Here is a 24,419-nt window from a genome sequence, read left to right on the forward strand (position 1 = left end):
AGTTAGGGGAAAATGGTTCATCTGACCATTCTAATAATTAAGGTGTATATAGGAACATTTTATAATTTCCTGTAATAAACATAACATTGCCATTATGCTGTTACCCACAACATGCATCTCAATGTTAAAGCCTTCCACCGATTTGAATTTTCCCTAAAGGCCACTGAACAGAGCCTTCAAATGCTTCCATTAAAAGGAAAAAAAAAAAATCTTCGTGAATTTTTCCCAGGTCCTAACAAGGTGTATCAAAATAGAACTCATTTCATGGAAAAAAGGAATCCCACAGCACTTCTTTTTAATAACTGTTCAGCTACAAAATTTTATTGGTATCTTTTTATGTTCCCTCTAGAGGATGTAATGCACAAAAGCATTGCCACGGAACATATAAAATTACAAATGAAATTTATTGTAAAAAGTAGAATGTCTTCTAGACTGGTGTCAGTATTTATTTCATTCATAAACCAAAACTGCAGTATAATATATTCATTGTCAGCAAGTTCATGTGTGTAAATTGCCATCCAATGTTATTGACTGATATAAGACAGATATTGAAAAGACAATTTAAATTTACTCTTCCAAACATAAACTGTTCCACAAAAGCACTGTAAAAACGCCTTCAAGATTTTGGGTTGTGCTTGACATTTATGGTTAACTACATAATTTGGTCGTGTCATAATCCACGGTGTTTGGCAATTTGGCATTGAACGCCTGCAGAGCAGATTGGATCCTCACCACCTCACTAGTCGACAGCTTGAGTCTATGACGGAGCAAGCAGGAGAAAAGATCTAGACGACGCTGACCGGGCGGGGACAGCTTATTTACACGGTCTCTTATTTCTAGCAGTTGCAAAAGCGCCGAGTCCTGGGATCCCTGAGTATAGGGGTAATCCAGCTGCAAGATCAAGTCCCGAATGGCCTCGGGGTCAAAGTGCATACTGTAGCCAAACACTTGGATGTTATTGATTTTCATGTAGCCCAGGTTCCGGGAGGGGTCGATAAACTCCAGGGGTTCGTAGTAAATGCTCTCGTTGCCGTTGGGGCCGCTGGACTTGATGCGGCTCCGCAGGTAGATGTGCACGGTCTCGAAAAAGGTCTTCCATTTGTTCCCGAGGGTCAGCGTCCAGTTATAGCACTGCAGGGGGAGGTCCAGCCTAGTCCGCTCCCAGTCCGGGAAACTGTTTTCATTCACGGGCATAAACCAGCTCTCCGAGTGGCTGCCTCCGAAGGGGTTCACATAGACCGCCAGCACGGGCTCCAAGGTGCTGTTCTTCGTCAGGCAAATCTGCAGAGACAGGCCCAAGATCATGTGGACCAGGCTGGACTTGTACTTGTTGCTCTTCAAGGTCAGGAGCATCCTCTTGCGCCAGGAGGGGTCGAACCAGCTGTTGAGCCGCATGTCGTTGCTGATGAAGATGGCATGCACTTCAATGCGCCTGTCCGTTTTCTGCAGCAGGTATTTCATCTCGAGGTCCTGCAGGTCGGTCTCGAAGCCGATGTAGTGGTCGGTGGACTCGGCCACCTCGGGCTTGCACAAGCCCTGGCTCAGCATGTAGCCTGTGTTGCAGGTGCCGCAGCGTGTGCGGTTGTCCTGCGCGCAGCTCAGGCAGGCGGCTGCGTCGCCCACGGTGCAGGGCAGGAAGGCGGTGCACACCACCTGGTCGTTGGGGCAGGTGCAGGAGTGCGTCTCTTCGGAAAAGCTGCCCAGGAGCCCGTTCTCGTTGCAGTAGAGAAAAGACTGGATGCGAGAGAGCCAGTAGGTGGAGGTTCTAGAAAGACAAAAGCAAAACAGTCGGTACAGGTTTGTTTTGTGTCTAGGGCAAGAGCAAACCTGAGCTCTGACAGCATCGCCATCAGTCCTCGACGTCATTGCTGAAGTGAGATTCACACAGGTCATCACTGAAAAATAAATCAAAACGATACACATTATCCAGAATATAGTTATAGGGATGTTGAGTAGATCCTTGAACTCTATAGGGTCCATGCCTGTTGGTGAAATCCAGGTAGAGAGTTTGGCTCCCCCAAATTTAGCTATTACATAGCCTGCTCCCTAAAAAATAAACAGCTCATTAGTATATATTTGTGTAAGTACTGTATATTGGAGCTGTACCGTTTAGAACAGCCATCAAGGCCCACTCACGAGATCTCTGACCCCCCATATTTTGCCCTGAACGCTGACAGGAGTGATCCCGGGGTACAGAGCCAGGAGTAAGCTCTGGCACATTTGGGTGTGGCCCCAAAACAAGCAAAAGGGAAAGAGGAAGGGGCTGAGGGAGAGAGAGAGAGAGAGAGAACTGTATACTGTATGTATGCTTACCTTAAACTCAAGAAAAGAAAATTCTATTGTGACAATTATAGAAAAATGAAAATAGATTTATAGAACTTTACTATATTTACTGATCCCCTAACTTTTAAGGCTGTCTTTTTACAAGGAAATTGTGTATAAATGGAACTGTGCAGTTAATACCTGTGTTTTTCAGAGATCAGCTGCAGATTGCTTTTACTTATCATTTTATAATTTAGGTAAAGGTACATATAATTGATTTGGGTAACTGTAGTATTACATGCAATACTTTCTGAAGAGATTTCATATAATTTCAGTAAAGTTCTTTGAAATTGATTATAAATGTATTGGGGTCAGCTGTGTTGAAATGATATCCAGCAACAAGAAATGAAAGTGGTTTTAATCCTAAACTATCTAGACTAGAATTAGAATATGCAATTAAATGATGATTGTTCATTTATTCACTATTAGTTTTCTAAAACATTAATGTAGGAATTCAATCATGATGCCAGTATAAGAGCTTACTTTTCTTATTTTCCTACATCAGTAAAATTATTTCAGTGCCTTGGAGCTGGGGAGATATAGTGGGTAGGATATATGCCTTGCATATGAAACCAGGAGTAACTCCTGAGACCTTCCTGGTGTATCTCCTAGATGACTAGAAAACCCCAGTGCTTACATATAGACTGAATATACAATCAAATGTCTGTATGTGTTAAAGGAATAACTATTTTTAAGTGAAACCTACAATCCTCAATTTCACATTTACTATAGATATGAGGACCTCATTCCCAAGGTGCAGGATGAGGAATCACACAGTCTACAGTTTTACATCTGCACAATTTAATCCATAAAATATCTGCCTTTTCCCAGATTTTCTAAGTATAACAACTCCTTTTTATCGACTCAAGAGATGAGGAAAAATACAAACCAAAGGCAAAGAAAAAGAAAAACATGCTTCTCACAATGAAAAGCCCTGTTGGAAACCTAACTTATTAAATTTATTCCTAATTTTCTCTTAATAGTTTTAGAATAAGTTCTCAGGAAAAATTCCCTCTAGAGAATGAACACGTGCCATGCAACTGCTAGATCCTAGTGAGGTTTGCTTCTAGAAATGATTGTCTGTGCTCGGTTGACTTTGGTCCCTCGCTCTCTCATAGTAGAAAAAGCTTCCTCTTCATGATTCACAAAACAGCTTGATTTATTATTTCCTAAAGCCGTCTCCAAATCTGTTACTGATTTATTACCTACAGTTGTTCATGAATTTTCCCTCAAATCCTTTATCTTTGTCTTTCCTTTTTTCTTCCTTTGCTCTCTTTTCTTGTTTTTTTTTTCCCCCTCACTTCCTCTCTGCCACCCTCACCACTCTTTCTTCTCTAGTTTAGTTGTTGTCTAGTAAAAATATAAATATATATATCCTATGTGGATTGACAATTGTATTTTCTTGAGCACAAATTTCTTGAGCCAATTCATCTCTCACTGTAAGCTCTAGTCATGTGTTTTGAATCATAAGGGCAGAAAAAAATAAGACTAAAGCTCACAAAACCAAGGCATTGTCCAATCATTTGGATACTAAAGAAGGCAATAGTTTTTGCAGATTTTAGTCTTTCACAATCTTGTTCTTGTTCACTTCATGTAGCTGTTTTAATGAAGGACTATGTTTAGGCTTCCTGGGTTCCACTTATGAATATTGATAACTGTACAATGTCAAAATTTAGTACTCTGAGTCAATAGTTAGCACACACATTTTCTTTCTTGCCACATCTTGCCCTTTCTCTGTTACTGTCTACCTTTTGACTACTTTATTGTTTCATAAAGAAATAAGCTTTAGGAAGAAAAATAATTTTCAATAGTTATTTTTTACTTCTTGTAAAATATTGGTAAGAACAGTAAGGATGAGTAAATTTCAGATGGCATTTTCAAAATTGCTTTTCCTCTTAACTCCAGCAAAGTGAAATTTAGCTTCTATATATTAAAGTGTTTTTAAAATGAAAGGAAATGGGATTTATAAATTAAACCATACGAAATATTTTTAACGTTTTCCTTTTGGACATTACAAATAAGTAAATAGATTGGAGCGATAACACAGCAGGTAGGGCGTTTGGCTTGCACAGGACCAACCCAGGTTCGATTTTTCTGTCTCTTGGAGAGCCGGGCAAGCTACCGAGAGTATCCCGCCTGTCTGGCAGAGCCTGGCAAGCTACCCACGGCGTATTCGATATGCCAAAAATAGTCACAACAAGTCTCACAATGGAGACATTACTGGTGCCTGATTGAGCAAATCGGTGAACAACTGGACGATAGTGTTACAATGCTAATAAAGTCAAGTATGTGTTGAAACAGGTTGATAGCATCCCATGGCAGTGAGCTTCTTGGCTCGTGATGAACCCTGTTTGTGATCTAAAAACATTTCTCTGTCAGGAACTCTACATTAGCCCAGAGGCTTGAAGGCAGAAATCCCTTTGCGGATGCAGAAAATAAGGTCTGATAAGCCCATGCCAGGCGCAGGCGCTGCCCACGCAAGAATGGCGCCTTCCAAGAGAGGAGAAGCTTCTACAATAACAAAGGCTGGAATAGCACAGAAGAGGATGGCCACAAATGCAGCTCTCTTCTCCTCAACTGGCCTCTGATCCCCTCCCTTCCCCTCCTCTGCTCTTCCCTGCCCTGCCCCACCCTCCATCTTTCCTTCCCCGCCCCTTCCCCCTTCCTTGCAAGTCCTCCCCACTTCCCTTCTCTCTTTGTCTTCACTTCTCTCTTCCTCCCTCTGCCTATTCCTTCCTTTCATTACCCCCTGCCCTCCACGCCACTCCTCCCCTCCCTTGTTCTCCCCTCCCCTGTCCTGGAGGAGAGGTTTTGTAACACGCAGGAGTGTGCTAATCAGTATATTCAGGGATTACTCCTGGCAGGATTCCAGGGGCACCTTTTGGAGATTTAACATGGGCAAACTGTGCTCAAAGGCCAGGGCCTTACTTCCTGTGCTATTTCTCTGAACTTAATCAGTGGACTTTTATCAGTATAGAAAAAAAAAAAAAGGTCTGGAAATAATCCTATGAAAGAAACCACTCTGCAAGAGAAAATAATGCAGAATGGCATAATGGTTACCTGGATGTCAACTTGTCAACTTGGACCATCGACTCCCTTTAAAAAAAGATGGATTACTAGGTACCCTGGCTCCTCTCTGGAGAACACTCTCTCTCTCTCTCTCTCTCTCTCTCTCTCTCTCTCTCTCTCTCTCTCTCTCTCTCTCTCTCTCTCTCTCTCTCTCTCTCTCTCTCTCTTTCTCTTCTTCCTCTCCTTCTTCCTCTCTCTGTCTCTTTCTGTCTCTATCTCTGTCTCTCCTTTCTCTCACCCTTCCTTCATATACTCAATAAATAAAACTATTTTGCCTCATTTTGTTTCCTCCTGAAATCACTTTCTTTATGCAAGGGTAGATGCCGATATTAGGAAACCTGAAGCCAAGAGTCCCTGAGAACTAAAGCCGTAGGGACTCAAAGGTATCCATCCCGGTGTGTAAAGGTGCGCAATGAGATGCTAGAGCACAAATCATTCAAAGCTAACTTCCTTTCAAGTTCAAATCCTCTTTCATCATGAATAATCTTCTATCAAACTGCAAGTTTTACTCTCCTCCACATATGTGCAGCCTGAATTTAAATTTTAAACTTCCAACAGTGTCATTTCAGTACCCTTTAGAAGTTAAATATTATTTAAGATTTCATTGCAGTCTCTGAAGACTTATCCTTCCCAAATCCTAATAATTTAAGATAAATACTAATTTTGGATTAGGCACACAGAGCCATTTAAAGAGTCCTAAGCTTATGATTAGCTCAGTCACACACACAGATGATACAAACAACAGCCAGTCCCTGCACTTCACTTCTGACTCTGTCTCCCTGGCTGTCTCAGCACCGAGATGAAGCCTAGAGTGGCAATTCTAATGCACAAAAGTCTGATTCTTGGAAATAACTTTATGAGACAATGAACACCATTGTCAATTTCCTGGTCTGGAAGTGCCCAAATATGGGGGAGGGGGTATGTGTATGTGTGTGTGTTTGTATGTGTATAGGCATGTGTGTATGTGAGTCTGTGTGTGTACACAGAACTCTAGGCATGTCATACACATATATATGTATGTAAACATATGTATTTAAATTTACGAACCTGCTAGCAAAGCCTGCAGCTTAAAAATGACAACAGTTTGAGCACAATTTATGTTTCCCACCAAAGTCAAAGAATAAGGAATCTTGCTAATTTTTTCCTTCCTCAAAACTTTATCCCTTGCTTTGTTAAAGTTCTCAGATCAGATAGAGTGTGTCTCAAACAAGTAACCTATTGCGAAATTTTTGTTTAGTTTTGTAGTTACTGTGTCTATAAATCCATGCCTTCGGAGAATTTCTCTGTTCTATTACTACCGAGTGTGGCCCAAACTCTCCTTCTCACTCCCCACCCTCTAAATAAAGCTCCAGTATATTTTTTTCTCTGGATTTTCATAGTCTTATAGTAATTTTATATCAGTTTGGGTGCTTTTACTTTTCCATTTTGTTTTTCTGTTGTTTTCCATATCTAACACCTTCCCCTATGTTACTGTAACTCTGTTATTGGTTGCAATGTGCAGCTATAATTGGCATATCTTAATACCATATATCTTAAACATTATAAACATATATTTTAATATTTGGTAATGATATTTTCCAAATGTGTGCTAAAATGAAAAATTGTAAGCTGTGCCTAGAGGAATCAATTAGAAATAAGGAACTTATATACCGGAAATGCTTAGCTGAGATTTCAGTGGATTACAATACAGAAAGATATTTGCAATCTGAATGATGTCTCTGAGGTAAAGTGCCTTGAGAACCACTGTTTTAAATTTAAATTTAGAAAAGTGATATCTTTGTAATTAAAGATTATGCAAAACTAAATATTAGCTTTAAACTATGTGTCAAACTGAAGCACACCACTTTATAAACTATAAAGCCAAATATACACAAAGACAATTTGACCTACAGATAATAACTGCTTGCCAACTCTAAAATCATTATGATTCAATAAAGATAACATAACACACAATCAACATATAATACTCTTTATAATATCCAATTATAGTATGTATTTATGAGAATTCTGAACAAGAGACAAAATGCCACCCATGGCAAAGAGGCATAGAATTTATTGAAACATATAAGGAAATACTTTATGTTTTTGTCATTTACTGACAAGAATATTATTGATTCTTAAATTAAAAAAGAGAATTTGTCACAAGAACACTTGAATGTTAAAGAATACTAATGAAAATTCTGCATGCTGGGAAAAATAAAAACTTTGATTAATAAGAAGAGAAAAACGCCATAGATTAAAAATGCATATATAAATTTATATGCATATTTTACTTCACTTAATTTCTTTTAAAATATACTAATCTGGGGCAATTTTGATGAAAAGTGTATGTCAAAGTTTTAGCATATCTAGATATCTGATTATGACAAAAAAAGTGAGGAGTTAAAGGAATTATATTGATGGGAAAATTATTATGCGTGGAATGCTTAAAAAACATATTCTAATTACAAGGGCCAAATAGATAGTGCAAAAGTAGGGTGCTTGGCATGTACATGGCAAATCTGGGTTCAATCTCCGCACCCCTTATGGTCCTCCAACCACAGTCAGGAGTAATTCCGTGGCACAGAGCCAGGAGTATCCTCTGAGCAATGATGTGCATGGATTAAAAAAAAAACTAATTATAATGAGTCAAGTTAAGGATTTAGATCATATTCCCCAGAGTAGACACTAAAATATAATACACAAAAGATCCCACTCTCCAACATAGGAGGAATAGTCAGATTCTAAAATATTTATTTAAGTAAAGTACAGTGGGGAAAAAGTAGACATAAAAAAATTAAATACAAATGGGAATTATAAAAAACTAATTAAAAGAGGATAGATTTAAATCCCATGATTTCATTAACTGCTTATATGTAAATGAATTTAACAGTCCCACAAAAAAGTTGAGATTACCAGAAGAGATTAAAATGCAGGCTCAATTATATTGTTTACAAGAATAGTGCTGTTAAAAAAAAAAGATGAAATAAAAATAAAATGTTTTTAAATGTCCTGTTCTTAAACTAATGATTAGAAAGCTTGTATGATTTCTATGAGATAAAAGATCCCACGGCCGGAAAATTATTAAAGATGGGGAGACATCGCTCAATGTTGAATGAGTTTGTTCATTAGGAAGCCATAAACAAACTGTGAAATGTAGCTAATAACAATTGTGGTGCTATTAGCTATGTTAGCTACAACAACAACAATAAAAATTAAAAAAAAACACAAAAGCAAGCATAAAGATGCCTACAGTGAAAAACAGAAATTGAATATCTTTCTGCATAGTTCCAAATGAGTATAGTTATAAGAGTTTCATGTATCTTTACCATTCATCATTCATTCATCACTGAAAATCGCTACTAAAATACATGGAACACTTTACAATTGTACTGCTTTATAAGAACAGAAAATATATTTGCTAATATAGACCAAATAATGTAGTATAACATATTTCAAAAATATTTAAAAAATGATTTCACTTTATTCAAATTAGGCATCCATAACTAAGGAGTATTTGCAAAAAAAATTGGAAATTAGTCTCCATCCATAAATAAACTTATTGACTTATACTTTTAAATTGAACTTGATTAAACATTAAGTTTGCCTTTTCAAAACTATTCAAAAATTAAGACCTGCATTTTCTCTGAAATGAATGAATAAATCTCATTCCTCTCTGGACTAAATCTTCATTGTACTTCTTAACTTGCAATTTACTATCTAGTTTTAACAACCACTTTCTGACAAAAACTTTCCAAAAATACTACCATTCATTTTAAATTTTATCAACATAAGCATTTTCTGAAATATCTAAGAGTTTAGTATTTCCTCTACACTCGTTGGCACCAAATAAAATATAACCAGTACTTCAAATATCAGTTTACATATATTACTTGTTAAATTCATGTTATGTTCTGGTGGTCTTAGTATCTGTAAATATTAGAAACTGCACATGATTTTTTTTGTCTCATGAACTAGGGAATAAATAGAAATAAATGTATCGGTAAAATGAGAGAAGTTACTGGTGCCTGCTTGAACAAATTGATGAGCAATGGGATGACAGTGACAGTTATTAGAATTTTCTGTATGATTTTTGAATTTTAAAATAACTGTACTGAATTACAAAGCCAGGCTTATGTAGGTCCTGGTAATAAAGAGTATTAAGTAGAAACTAAGACTTGAGTGATAGCACAGCAGGTAGGGCGTTGGCCTTGCACGCAGCCAACCTGGATTCAGTTCCTCCATTTCTCTTGGAGAGCCTGGCAAGCTACCAAGAGTATCCCACCTGCACAGCAGAGCCTGGCAACCCCGTGGCATATTTATCATCCCGAAAACAGTAACAACAGGCCTCACAGTGGAGACATTACTGGTGCCCACTCAAGCAAATTGATGAACAATGGAGCGACAGTGCCCTGGAAGTAGAAACTACTACAGATGAGTGAAAAGCACTTGGACTCAAAACTCTTGGGTTTGTTGGGGGTAGGAAGGGTGCTTGCCTAGCTCCTAGATGAGCTTGATTTGATATCCTGCAAACTACCAGGATTGATACCTAAATGCAGAGTCAGGGATAGGAATAAGCCCTGAACACTATCTGGGTTGCTCATACCTGCCACCTTCCTACACACACACACACACACACACACACACACACACACACACACACACACACACACACACACACACACAGGTTTTAATCCAGTGCTATACTGAGAATAATGGAAACCATGAACTTTAAAACTTTATAAGATACCATTAAATATTGCCCTTTTCTTTATTTGTATCTACTATTTCTATGTTCACTCTTGGTAACTTTAATACCAAACTAAAATTTCATTCCACATGCTGATCTCGACATTGTTATATTCCACAATTTTGAGTAGTCTCAACATTCATTATTGGCTAGTGTTGTTGTTGCTTTGTAGTACTAAGGATAAGTCCAAGGCCTCACAGCTCCATGATGCGTGTCCTCTCATTAACATGCATCTGTGATCTCAATGTATGAATATCTTTCTGATCTTTTACATAATAGCACACATTTTAATACCCCACTTTCCCTTGGCAAGCCCAATTAAACACAAGTTGTACCTGGCTCCATGGTATACCTCCACAGCTGAACACAACCATGTTGAAATGGTTTCCCCCTAAACAAATTATCACAAATTTCAAGAAACCATATGTCATCTGTTTTGACATTGTAATGACCACGATTGACTAAGAGTTGGGGGCAATTAAAATCAAACATTCTGTTACCAATTTTTAAGTAACCATGTGTTTAAAAACTCACTGGTGAGCAGACATATTAAAAGGCAAGAACAAATAAAAACCTGATCGTCCTGTGTGATCCAACCAAAGTGAAATTTAGCAGGTGATACTGGTCACACATCTATAAACCAATATTCATATAGAAGTTGAAGGGAGACAATACTATATGCCTTATAATTCCATACCCATCATCCTGAAACCTCCAGATAGTGGTGGAGGCCACTGGAAACTATCTCTCAGAGAAGCGGCCCTCCCTGTCTGTGAACAGAGAACACAAACACCATCCCACATAGAGCTGAGTCCAACCCTCATACACGATCCTAGTGCAACATGAAGTAAGCCGAATCTTACATCTTAGTGGGTTGCATCCCTACCCTGTTGTATGCTCATATAGTTATAATATGAGTTCTCCACCAAGTTTATTTTTTATTTTTTTTTTTGGTTTTGGGTCATACCTGATGATGCACAGGGGTTACTCCTGGCTCTTCACTCAGGAATTACCCCTGGCAGTGCTCAGGGGACCATATGGGATGCTGGAACTCGAACCTGGGTCGGCCGCATGCAAGGCAAACGCCCTACCCGCTGTGCTATTGCTCCAGCCCCCAGTTTATTTTTTATTTTTAAATTATTTATTTGTTTTTGTCCTATTTTCTCCTTTTCTCAAACCAATTAATTATGTTTAATTGTACATGATCATCTTGAATCAGGAGAGAAACTTCTTCCCCACTAAGAATTAACATTTTTAATCCAACCTGTATATGCATGTTAGGTGAATCTGGGATAAAGAGGTTCAAATCCAATGTTTCTGTGGCAATATGGCATTAAGATGATTGTCAATTGTTGGAAGAAAAATTTGAAGTTTGCTAATATTATTGCATTATTGCTTCATTTTAATTCTGATATGTTAGTATTTTCTTAACTTATTTAGGTGGCCCTATGTTAGCTATATGTACATATACATTTAGAAATGCTATACATACTTGATAAAGTGACCCATTTATTGCTACATAATATACTTTATTTTTAATGTTTCTATTTTACAGTCCATTTTATCTAAAATAAACATCAGTAGTCCTAAATTTCTGGTTTCCACATGAAATAAAATATCATTTTCCTCAGCCCAGCCAAGCCCAATGGAGCTGTCCTGCCGGACTGGCACAGCATCCCTGCAGCCCCCAGCACCCTGGTTTCTGGCCCCAGGATTCCCTGCTCACCGCCCTAGCTTTGCCCTTCCCCAAACAGGTGTGTGGGGCCTTCTCAGCTATGCCCGGCTCGACGGAGCTGTCCCACCACAGTTATTTCCCACACTTCTCTGCTCTGCAGACTTAGTTCACAATCTTTATAACCTATTTATTTGAAGAACACCCTGGCCATCTCAATCACTATAAGTCCATTAGCCTATTCTAATTTCACAAAAACTGTCAAGAAACTACATAAGCCCTTTATAAAAAGAAAATAGCCTCAAGTCTTCACTAGAGGCCCAAATAAACCAGGAGGAGCACCTGAATGTAAGGAATTATTCTAGAAGTGGAAAAAGGCTACCATCATCGACTTAGCTCATCCAGAATCTCCTCTTGCAGCAACATGGACTAGGGATAAAGAACTGGAAGGTTCCACCTCTATAGTTCTATACCAATATGAAGAAACATCAAAAATCCCCACCACAAGAAAAGGATGAAGAAAAGATTCCAGAAGCCCCAACAGGGGTTATCCACAAATGCGATCTCTCAGATAAAGAATTCAGAGAGGAAATGTTAAAGATGTTCAATGAACTCAAAGTAACCATGGAACAGACATCCAATAAATTAAGGGAGGATATGAAAAAAAAAAACAAAACAATGGAACGATCCACCAAGAAAATACAGGAAGAAATCAGAGCAGAAATTTCAAAGCTACAAACAGAAGTGACACCAATAAAGGAATAGGTAGATGAAATACAAAACTCGGTAGGTGCCCTCACTAGTAGAATGGCTACAGCTGAAGACAGAATTTGTGAGCTTAAAGATGAGCTGCAGAAAGCTTACAGGCAACAACAAATAATGGCAAAAGACCTCAAAATAGCTCTAGAGCAAATCAGAGTCCTAGGGGATGACCACAATAGGAACAACATAAGAATCATTAGAGTACCAGCAGTACAGGAAAGTAATACCAACGCAAAAAAAAAACACAGTTAAAGAAATCATTGCTAAGAAATTCCTAGAGCTGGAGAATGAAGGCATCCAGATTCAAGGAGCCTGGAAGGTTGCCAGTTAAAGGGACCCTAATAAAAAGACTCCAAGGCATATTATAGTCATAATGATGGATGCCACGGAAAGAGACACAATATTGCAAGCAGCAAGATCAAAGAAGGAAATCACATACAAAGGAGCACCCTTTAGATTTACAGCAGACGTATCAGAAGAAACCCTCCAAGCCCGAAGACAATGGGATATAGTAAAAAAAAAAAAAAAAAAAAAAAAAAAAAAAAAAAACTCAATGAAATGAACACTTCAGCAAGAACACTTTATCCAGCTAAACTCTCACTCAAACTCGAAGGAATTATACACTATTCACAGATAAACAACAGCTCAGTAACTTCATAGACTCAAAACCAAACATAAAAGAAGGACTAAAGGGGCTACTGTAAGACAAGGAAAAACCCTACACTAACAACAAACCCTGCAGAAAGATGGCACAAAACCCCTTGACAATAATCTCTCTCGATGTAAATAGTCTAAATGCACCAATTAAGAGACACAGAGTGGCAAAATGGACTCAGAAACTAAACCCAACATTCTTTTTTTTTATTTAAATTTATTTATTTTTAATTAGAGAATCACCGTGAGGGTACAGTTACAGATTCACACACTTCCGTGCCTATACTTCCCTCATACAAAGTTTGGGAACCCATCCCTTCACCAGTGCCCATTCTCCACCACCCGTAAACCCAGTGTCCCTCCCACCCTCCCCAATCCCATCTCCCCCCCACCCCACCCTGCCACTGTGGCAAGGCATTCCCTTCTGTTTTCTCTCTCTAATTAGCTGTTGTGGTTTGCAATAAAGGTGTTGAGTGGCCGCTGTGCTCAGTCTCTAGCCCTCATTCAGCCCGCAACTCCCTTCCCCCACATGGCCTTCGACTACAATGTAGTTGGTGATCGCTTCTCTGAGTTGACCTTTCCCCGGAACGTGAGGCCAGCCTCGAAGCCTTGGAGTCAACCTCCTGGTACTTATTTCTACAGTTCTTGGGTGTTAGTCTCCCACTCTGTTATTCTATATACCATAGATGAGTGCAATCTTTCTATGTCTGTCTCTCTCTTTCTGACTCATTTCACTCAGCATGAAACTTTTCATGCCCATCCACTTGACTACAAAATTCTTGACCTCCTTTTTTCTAACAGCTGCATAGTATTCCATTGTATAGATGTACCAAAGTTTCCTCAACCAGTCATCCGTTCTGGGGCATTCGGGTTTTTTCCAGATTCTGGCTATTGTAAACAGTGCTGCGATGAACATACATGTGCAGATGTTTAAACCCAACATTCTGCTGCTTGCAAGAAACACACCTGAATTGTCAGAGTAAACACAGACTCAAAGTCAAAGGATGGAAAAACAATCCTGCAAGCAAATACCTCCGTCAAAAAATCTGGGGTGGCCATACTAATATCCGACAACATAGATTTCAGGTTCAAAAGATTAGAAGGGACATCGAAGGTCATTTTCTATTTACCAAGGGATTTGTACTACAGGAAGAAATAGCACTTTTAAACATATATGCACCTAATGAGCGACCAGTTTAATACTTAGAACAACTGCTAACAGACTTTAAAGAGGACATCGCTAGCAGCACAATAGTAGTCAGACTTCAGCACTGCCTGTTCACCTCTGGATAGATCAACAAGAACAAAACTCAGCTAGGAATCTCTGAAGGAAGAAATGGAAGAGAGAGGGAAAATAGATCTATATAGGGCTTTATACCCCAAAAAGCAAGAATACATTTTCTTTTCCAGTGCACACGGAATATTTTCTAAAATAGACCACATGCTGTGTCACAAAACATATCTCAATAGAATCAAGAAGACAGAAATTGTATCAACTATCTTTTCAGACCATGATGTGCTGAAGATAGAAGCTAATAACACACAGAGTGGAAAACCAAATCAAACATCTGGAAATTAAACAACTCAATGTTGAACAATGAGTGGGTCAGGAAGGAAATCAAGGAAGAAATCAAAAGATACCTTGATACAAAAGGAAGAGCGTACATAGATAGCTTGACTTCAAAGTTCAGTATCGTAGAAAACGACCAGCAAAAGAAACCCAAACCAGACTGAAGGAAAGTAATGATAAAACTTAGAGCAGAACTTAATGACATGGAAATACAAAAAAAAAAAACAATTAGAAAGGTCAATGAAACCAAGAGCTGGTTCTTTGAGAAAATAATCAGACTGATAAACCACTAGCAAGAGTCACAGAGAGAGAGAGAACCCTAGTAAACCGAATCAGAAATGAAAAGGGGGACATCACAACACAAAACAATGAAATTCTAAAGATCATCAGAGACTACTTTAAAATTCTGTATGCCACGAAACAAAAGAACCTAAGAGAAATGGATAAATTCCTTGAATCCTACAATCTTCCCAGACTGAACCAAGAAGACTTAGGATACATTAATAGATGTATTAATATCAAGGAAATTGAAACTGTAATCAAAAGTCTTCCCAAAAACAAAAGCCCAGGTCTAGATTAATTCACTACCAAATTCTTCCAAACATTTAAAGAGGGCCTGTTGCCAGTTATTCTCAAACTTTTCTAGGAAACAGAAGCAACAAGAACTCTCCCAAACAGTTTCTATGAGGCTCATATTTCCCTAATACCAAAAGCAAACAAGAACACCACTAACAAAGAAAATTATGGGCCAATATCCCTGATGAACACCGATGTGAAGCTCCTCAACAAAAAATTAGCAAATAGAATCCAACAATTCATCAAAAATATACACCATGACCAAGTGGGATTCATCCCGGGGATGCAAGGATGGTTTAACATTCAGAAATCAATCGACACAATCCATCATAAAAAGAAAAGTAAAGATAAAAACTATATGACCATATCAATAGATGCAGAGAAAGCATTTGACAAGATCCAACACCTGTTTATAATGAAAACTCTCACCAAAATGGGTTTGGAAGGAACTTTTCTCAAGATAGTCAAAGCCATCTAACACAAACCCATAGCAAGCATTATCCTCAATGGGGAAAAACAAGGAGCCTTTCCTCTGAGATCAGGGACAAGACAAGGATACCCAATCTCACCACTTCTGATCAATATAGTACTGGAAGTACTTGCAATAGCAGTTAGGCAAGAAAAATATTGAGGGTATCCAGATAGGAAAAGAAGAAATCAAACTCTCACTATTCACAGATGATATGACACTATGTCTAGAGAATTCTAGAGCCTCTACCAAGAAACTCTTAGAAACAATAGACTTGCACAGTAAAGTCATAGGCTATAAAATCAATACCAAAAAGTCCATGGCCTTCTTATACACAAATAATGAGACAGAGGAAAGTGCCATGAAAAAAGCAATCCCATTCACAATCGTGCCCCGGAAAATAAAGTACCTTGGAATCAGCTTAACTAAGGAAGTAAAGGACCTCTACAAAGAAAAATATAAAATGTTACTCCATGAGATAAAAGAGGACATGAGGAAATGAAAACATATACCCTGCTCATGGATAGGGAGCATCAACATTGCCAAAATGGCAATATTCCCCAAAGCATTATACAGACTTAATGCGATCCCAATAAGGATACCCATAAAATTCTTCAAAGAAATGGATCAAGGAATCCTGAAATTCATATGGAACAACAAATGCCCATGAACACGTAAAGCAATTCTTGGGAAAAAAGATGATGGGAGGCATCATCCTCCCCAACCTTAAACTCTACTACAAAGTGGTAACAATTAAAACAGCATGGTATTGGAACAAAGGCAAAGCCGCAGACCAATGGAACAGGGTGGAATATCCCTACATACAACCCCAAATGTATGACCATCTAATCTTTGATAAGGGAGCAAGAAATGTGAAGTGGAGGAAAGAAAGCCCCTTTAACAAATGGTGCTGGAATAACTGGACAACCATAAGCAACAGAATGGGCTTAGACCTCAACCTAACACCATGCACAAAAGTCAGATCAAAATGGATTAAAGACCTCAACATCAGAACACAATCCATAAGATACACCGAACACAAGGTCAGCAAAACCTTCCACGACATTGAAACTAAAGGTATCTTCAAAGATGACACACAACTGACCAACCAAGTGGAAACAGATAAACAAATGGGACTATATTAAACTAAGAAGCTTCTGCACCGCAAAAGATACAGTGATCAGAATACAGAGACAATCTACAGAACAAGAAAAGATATTCACCCAATATCCATCTGATAAGGGGTTGATATCAAGGGTATATAAGGCACTGGTTGAACTCTACAAGAAGAAAACATCCAATCCCATCAGAAAATGAGGCGAAGAACTGAACAGAAACTTTCTCAAGGAAGAAGTAAGAATGGCCAAAAGGCACATAAAAATGCTCTTCACCACTAATTATCAGGAATATGCAGATCAAAACAACTATGAGATACCACCTCACACCACAGAGACTGGCACACATCCAAAAGAACAAAAGCAACTGCTGTTGGCATGGATGTAGAGAGAAAGGGACCCTCCTACACTGCTGGTGGGAATGCTGACTGGTTCAGCCCTTTCAGAAACCAATATGGACACTTATCAAAAAATTAGAAATTGAGCTCCCATTTGATCCAGCAACACCACTTCTGGGAATATATCCCAGGGAGGCAAAAAAGTATAGTCGAAATGACATCTACACTTGTAAGTTCATCACAGGACTGTTTACAATAGCCAGAATCTGGAAAAAATTCGAGTTTCCAAGAAGAGGTGACTGATTTAAGAAATCTTGGTACATCTACACGATGGAATATTATGCAGCTACTAGAAAAGATAAAGTAATGAACTTTGTATATAAGTGGATCAACATGGAAAGTATCATGATAAGTGAAATGAGTTCAGGAAGAGAGAGAGACAGGCATAGAAAGATTGCACTCATCTGTGGAATATAAAATAACAGAATGGGAGACTAAGACCCAAGAATAGTAGAAACAAGTACCAGGAGGTTTACTTCACGGCTTGGAAGCCAGAATCCCATGCTTGGGGAAAAGGTGCCAGATATAGAAGGGAACATAAAGAAAAGTGTGGCTGCAAGACCTGCTCAGGATGGGAGATGTGTGCTGAAACTAGACTATAGATCGAACACGATGGCCACTCAATACCTCTATTGCAAACCACAACACCCAAAAGGAGAGAGAGAACAAAAGGGAATGCCCTGCCACAGAGGCGGGGTGGGGTGGGGTGGATAAGATGGGGGGGTTAGAGGGATACTGGAATCTTCGTATTGGAGAATTGGCACTGGTGGAGGGATGGGTATTTGAGCATTTTATGACTGAAACACAAGGACAAAAATATGTAAATCTGTAACTGTACCTCACGATGATTCACCAATAAAAATAATAAATTAAAAAAATAGTTTAGCACTAAATATATATATATATAAATAATTTTCTATGCTGATACCTTGATTCTATGTGAATCATTAACACTGAATTGAGTTCCCTATAAACCACACATAATCTCAAATTTTATTTTATCCATATAGTTACTCTGCTCCTTCTGATAGGAAATGCAATAAATTTACATTTAAAATATACCCTTCAAAAAAATCAATGGATAAGCACCCAAAAGTAATGAATCTAGTAGACAAAAAAGTTTTAAAAGTATTTCAAAATAAATTAAAATGGAAATTTAACACACCAAAACGTTAGGAATACTGCAAAACGAGTGTCAGAGTTCACACAACAGAAAGGTGGTCATTCTTTCTGGTCTCAGTGATTACAAATCCTGGATTTTGAAATCTAGAAAATTAAGTAAATAGAATGTTGCCAGAATTTAAAAGTAGTCAAATAATTATTTTTAGTTGATTTGATTTTATGTGTAGAAGACAGTCAAAAACTAAAGCATAGAAACGCATGCAAGCTGGTGGAACTGTCAGTGAATTCAGCAGAATTCCAGGTACAAAATTAAAATCCAGAAATCACTTTCATTTTGTATGCAAACTGTGAAACTCCCCCAAAGTATAAATAAAAATAGAAAGCTAGGTCTCACCAGATACTGTTTCTTCCATTGTGTTCATTTCAGTCTCTTAGCTTCCAAAATTATGACAAAAAAAGTTCATTGTTTGAGACACTCAGGATATGATATTTTTGTTCTATTACCTCTAATTTTTTCTACTTAATAATATACATAAGTTTGTGGAAATAAAACCATCATGTGTCAAATGACTATTGAAAGAACAGGAAGATTTGTGTCTCTAGCCTTCTATGGCCTCTTTATTTTCTTGATGAGACTGCAGAAAATGATGAATTAGCTTAAATGGTCATTTCATATCTATGCAGAAACTAGGCAGTAAAATAAGTATTTTAATTCTTGGGTTTTGGGCAGATTTATTTAATATAGGACATATCCTTTCCTTGAAGCATAAAGCATTCCAGTAAAAATATTACATTATTGGCAACAAAAAATGAATCACTCTGTATGATACCAGCAGTGACACAAATCAAATGGGCATTCAAAATACACTTTTCTGCTTGCAGAATAAAGTACAACAATACAAATGGGACTCTCTTATCAATTGGCAGAAAGATAAAGAGAAACTTGTGTCACTTTAGGAGCTTAATCTATTCTGTTAGGGCGAGGGAGGCAGGGAATCTCTAAGTTTATTTCTTAGGGCTGTCTAGCTAAGTTCAATTTTGACTGTAAATACACTTCAAAGCATCTGAAAATCAGGCATTATTATCTGCTTCTTTATAAAATTCATTAAACTCATACACTGTTTTTATATTATTATCATTTTGATCTATTGAAAATAAACTGATTCCTGAGTGGTTAAAAAGACAAATATAATAAAGTAAATGACTGCTGAACTCTGACATAAAAAGAGTAAATTATTTATTTGATATTTTATATGACAACTCGATTAAATAACTGTTTTAATAAAAATAACTTAACCTTGCTAAATAATATGAAACCTGCAGACCATTCCATAAAAAATTATGTGTGTTGTTTGGTTTAGAACACTTTCATTGTGCTAGGGACTATTTAAACATTTTATATATGTTAGCATTTAACAGTGTCCTTGAAACAATGGTATGGAGTGAGGATTTTCATTATACAGCTTTGTAGGTTAGGGGATAAGGTTGGCAGTGATTGCTTCATTAAGTAACTGCATTGACTGTAAGAGTGAACTAGATAGAGCCTGTATCCTCTCCATGGCAATATGTTCTCTATGATGATAGAAACTTCCCTTAAAAAGACAGATAAAGAGAAGAAAGTGTTGAGAAAAGACATTTTTATGCGGGTATAATTTGTCTACTTTCTAAGTTGATGGTTGCCTGAAATGTTTTGTCAGTTCAGAGGAATTAATAAAAAATATATTGTGTTACAAAACTGATTTGTAATATTTGGAGTGGGGTCGGAAAGGTTTGGGCCACATCTAGCTATCCACATAGCTTATTCCTGGCTCTGTGCTCAGGGATCACTCTCGGTGGTTGTCAGGGAACCTTAGGTGCACTGGGGACTAAACCCAGGTAGGCCACATGCAAGGCAGATGCATTTATACTCTGTACTGTCACTCTGGTCCTACGGTTCAGAATAAAAACAAAACAAAACAAAACAAAAAAAACTAAAAGATAGGAGAATATAACTAGCAAAGGCTTTTTATATTGTAATGATATTTGCTAACCTTTCTGCAATTTAAGCAAGGCAGTTCTACTAAACACTTATTTCATAGATGGGGTTATAGTTATATGACAGTGAGATTCCATCATCTATTTGATAGATGTGTAGTATCAATGAGACTTTGAAGCAACCTAGAATAGTGTGTGCCAAAATCAATGCATCTGTTTTAGAAAAGAAAAGTGTTGACACATTTTAGCTTCTTTTTGGAGACATAATGAATAGATATATTAGGTTATATGTATATTTTCATGAAAAAAAGAAAATAAATCGCAACTAAATGTACACATGTCTTACACTAACTTGTCTGATTCTGAAAGTTAAATTATGGTTATTGAACTCTAATTCTTGATTCTTATAGCCTAGGATGAATTTTTTGGAAAGCAATAATAAACCAGTGATATTGGCGCTAAAACAATAAATGTGTCATCATTCCACTTATGTCTAGTGGTAGAGATTAATTTAGAATTTATTACTAATTATTTGCTACTAATTATTATTGCCATTATTTAAAAATAGTAGTTTATCCCTAATGTCTTCCTTGTATGTGTTTACTTACAAGGTTTTCTTAATATGGATGAGAGTGCTAGAACATCTGTTGTTTGTGGGACAAAGGAATACTCTGGAGGTGAGAAGGAACAATTTTATTTTAAAATTTAAAGTGAGTGTTTCACTTACTGTTGCTTGTCAATCTTATATCCATAGGTTCCTTTTTTCCTGCTATCAGAACTGTGATTTTGTTCAATACAGCATGTCAAGATCAAATTCCTTTCTCAGTTTCCCCTGAAGTAAGAGTTGGCTACATAACAGTTTTGACACTAGCAGAAGTGAAAGAGTAGATAACAGTGTCTTTCCTGAAAGAAGTCTCTACGATGGCTTACTCCACCTTTTCTTTCTGCATACCCGACAATGCTTACACTATGTGAGGTTCAAGGGCTTTCTTGTGACTTCAAGAAAACAAAGTAATAAAAGTCAAAAAACTAACATAAAAATAACTGGTTCAGTAATAGTTGCAGATCCATTGTTAGTAGTAGCTTTTGACAGAATTCTTGCTATTAGAAAAATAAAAAATCCTGTGCTTTTAGCCATCAATTAATTACATTTTTGTGGTAGAATATTGATTATTGTGAAACAGAAGAAAACATTTCTGAAAAGTATTTAAACTTTGAAATTAAAGAGTCTCTTAATCTTGCTCCATAGATATCAAGAAATTCACAGTGCATGAGGATTAAGAAATAACTTGAAAGGAGCAGCTGGAAATATTTTTATTTATACTAAATACTAGAAGTATTGAAGACAAATACCATTAAAAAGTGACTTGTTCTTAGCACTTAAAAATCAAAGACAAGCAGACCACATTTTTGAAACTAAAGTGGAATTAAAATAAATAAAGACTGACAATCTGGAATAAAAATTGACTTTTGATGATAAAAGGTGATTTTATTTCATGAAACAAAGTGTGAAAGCATTTAAAAGTTAACCAATGTACTAACATCTAAAAGATGTGAGGGGCTGGAGCGATAGCGCAGCGGGTAGGGCGTTTGCCTTGCACACGGCCAACCCGGGTTCGAATCCCAGCATCCCATATGGTCCCCTGAGTACCACCAGGAGTAATTCCTGAGTGTAGAGCCAGGAGTAACCCCTGTGCATCGCCGGGTGTGACCCAAAAAGCAAAAAAAAAATGTGGGTTCTTTTTGTTTTTTTTCCACACTAATGAAATTATTTTCAGGGCTTACTCCCGGCTTTGTGCTCACTGATCATTCCTGGTAGGAGTCATGGGGTGCTGGTGACTGAACCCAGGTTGATCACATGAGAGGCAAGTGCCTTACCAACTGCGCTACTGCTTTGACCCAAGACGTGGAATCTTCAAACTTTAGAAGATACATCTAAAAGCTCGCTTGTGCTTCTTTCAGATACTATCGGAAGTCAAATGAAGAAAAATATTTTTGATCCTGCATTATTACATGTGATCATTTTTGAAATAATGTCAGTTTCATTATAAATATAAACTGCTTTCTGGGTCATTTAGACTTAATTTCAAAAATCAATCACTGATTAAATTAATATTGATAACTATTTTATATAGTAGTATATTTTGAATTTCATGATTGGGTAACCGTATGATTTATGCAGACACATTTTTATATTCACATACTTTGGATTTTGAGTGGAAAGCTTTAGAGAACTGACAGTTTTAAATCACGAGTCAGTAAAGTAACAAGTATATAATTATGTTAAACTAGTGTAAGATTTTTCTTCGAAGGAATCAAGCCTCTCTTTTTAGCATCTTTATAGTATCTTTTCAGTCTCTTTTTAGTACCTCCTAGGCTCTTATTAGAAATGCTTTATTTCTTACTTTGGTTTATCCCTTGTACATTACTTCTGTAATGATCTGAAGTATAACCTCTTCCTATTCTTCTAAATTGAAAGAAACATGACACAATATATCAACTAAACGCCTTAAGTTGTTTTGATGAGAATTGTACTGAAGTATTGTAAAACGTTGGAAAGAATCTAGGACTCAATGAAACACACGGTCTTCATTTCAGAACTGAAAGCCCTGAAAGCAGTGCTTCATATTCCAATAAAATGACAGTTTTTTTTTTACATAATGGTACTCAAAACAATTGGCAAATCCTTTTGGTTTCTTCTATTCATATCTATCTTTTCATCCTATTTTTATTCTCTTTGGCTATCTCCTAACAAGTATGCAACATATCTTAGGGTGTTCTTTGTGTTGTTTTTTGTTTATATTTGGAGGCATCTCTCATGCGTCCTGCAGTGCTTGGGGCTTGCTCCTCCTCCGAGCTCAGGAGTCACGCCTGGCGGTGCTCTGGGAGACCATATGTTGTTCCAGGAATAAAACTCCTGCCACTAAAACATTTCTTAAAACTCCTGAAATTTCCTTTTAGCATAATATTCTAAGTTCTAGAAAGGTTTGATAATTTTATACTTTTAAAAAATGAATAATTAATACCAAGTCAGCTGTATGCAAGACAAGTTCCCTACTTAGTACTTCCCGACACCTGCATTTTAACATTTTATCTTTATAGGATTAATATATATTTATCACTATCACTATCACTATCATCCCATTGATCATTGATTTGCTCGAGGAGGCCCAATAACGTTTCCATTCCTCCTAGCCCTGAGATTTTAGCAGCCTCTCTTTACTCGTCCTTCCCAACAGTGCCACATTAGAGGCTCTTGCAGGGTCAGAATATTGACAACCATCATTGTTACTGTATTTGGCATATAAATACACCACGGGGAACTTGTCAGGCTCTCCCTTGTCGGCAGGAAGCTTTTGGTAGCTTGCCAGATTCTCTGGGAGGGAGAACTACGCTGTAAGATGAATAATAAATTCAAAATTTCCTGTACAAAGGCACTGGAGATATAGTAAAGTGGATGAGGTGCTTGTCTTGCAAGCGTTTCAACTCAGGTTTCATTACCGGCATCCCAAAAGGTTCTTGAGCACTGCAAGGAGTGATGAGTGCACAGGCAGAAGGAGTGAACCACCCTGATGCATCCCCCCCTCCTCTCTGTGTTCTCTAAAATAACTGCATCTCCCCAGAGCCCCCAGAATCTACTGAATGTGTTAAAACATGTGAAAATCAAAATGTGCCACCAAATGCTTTTCAGCCCCAAGAACGTGAAAAATAGGGCCCTGTCCCCCACCATCCGAGGGCTGGAGGCTCGTACCCTGGGATGGTGTTTGCCTTGCACGCACATGACCCGGATTGCACCCCAGTATCGACAGGATCCCCTGTCTACCAACAGGAGAGATCCCCAAGTGCAGAGTCAGGAGTGACCCCAGAACAGTACTGGCCCTGGCTCGAAAAACCCAGTTCTTTTTAAGAAAAGAAAGTGCCCCCAGGTCCCTGTGATGAGTAAAATGAACACTTTAGCCCTGACTCTGTAATCAGCCTAAGGAATGA

At 37.7% G+C, this 24,419-nt stretch overlaps 1 protein-coding gene across 5 annotated transcripts in view; it reads right to left on the reverse strand.

Moving 5' to 3' along the window:
* Window positions 1–385: 385 nt before the first annotated feature.
* BRINP3 (BMP/retinoic acid inducible neural specific 3) overlaps window positions 386–24,419 on the reverse strand; it is a 419,821-nt gene continuing 395,787 nt past the window's right edge. For all 5 annotated transcript variants that reach the window (XM_055144368.1, XM_055144369.1, XM_055144371.1 and 2 more), the window contains exon 8: window positions 386–1,765. In XM_055144368.1, the coding sequence (XP_055000343.1) occupies window positions 649–1,765 (1,117 nt within the window). In that variant the 3' untranslated portion in view covers window positions 386–648. The remainder of the gene's footprint in view (window positions 1,766–24,419) is intronic.

This window comes from Sorex araneus, chromosome 7 (genome assembly GCF_027595985.1).
Source record: "Sorex araneus isolate mSorAra2 chromosome 7, mSorAra2.pri, whole genome shotgun sequence".
In the NCBI taxonomy this organism is placed as follows: domain Eukaryota; kingdom Metazoa; phylum Chordata; class Mammalia; order Eulipotyphla; family Soricidae; genus Sorex; species Sorex araneus.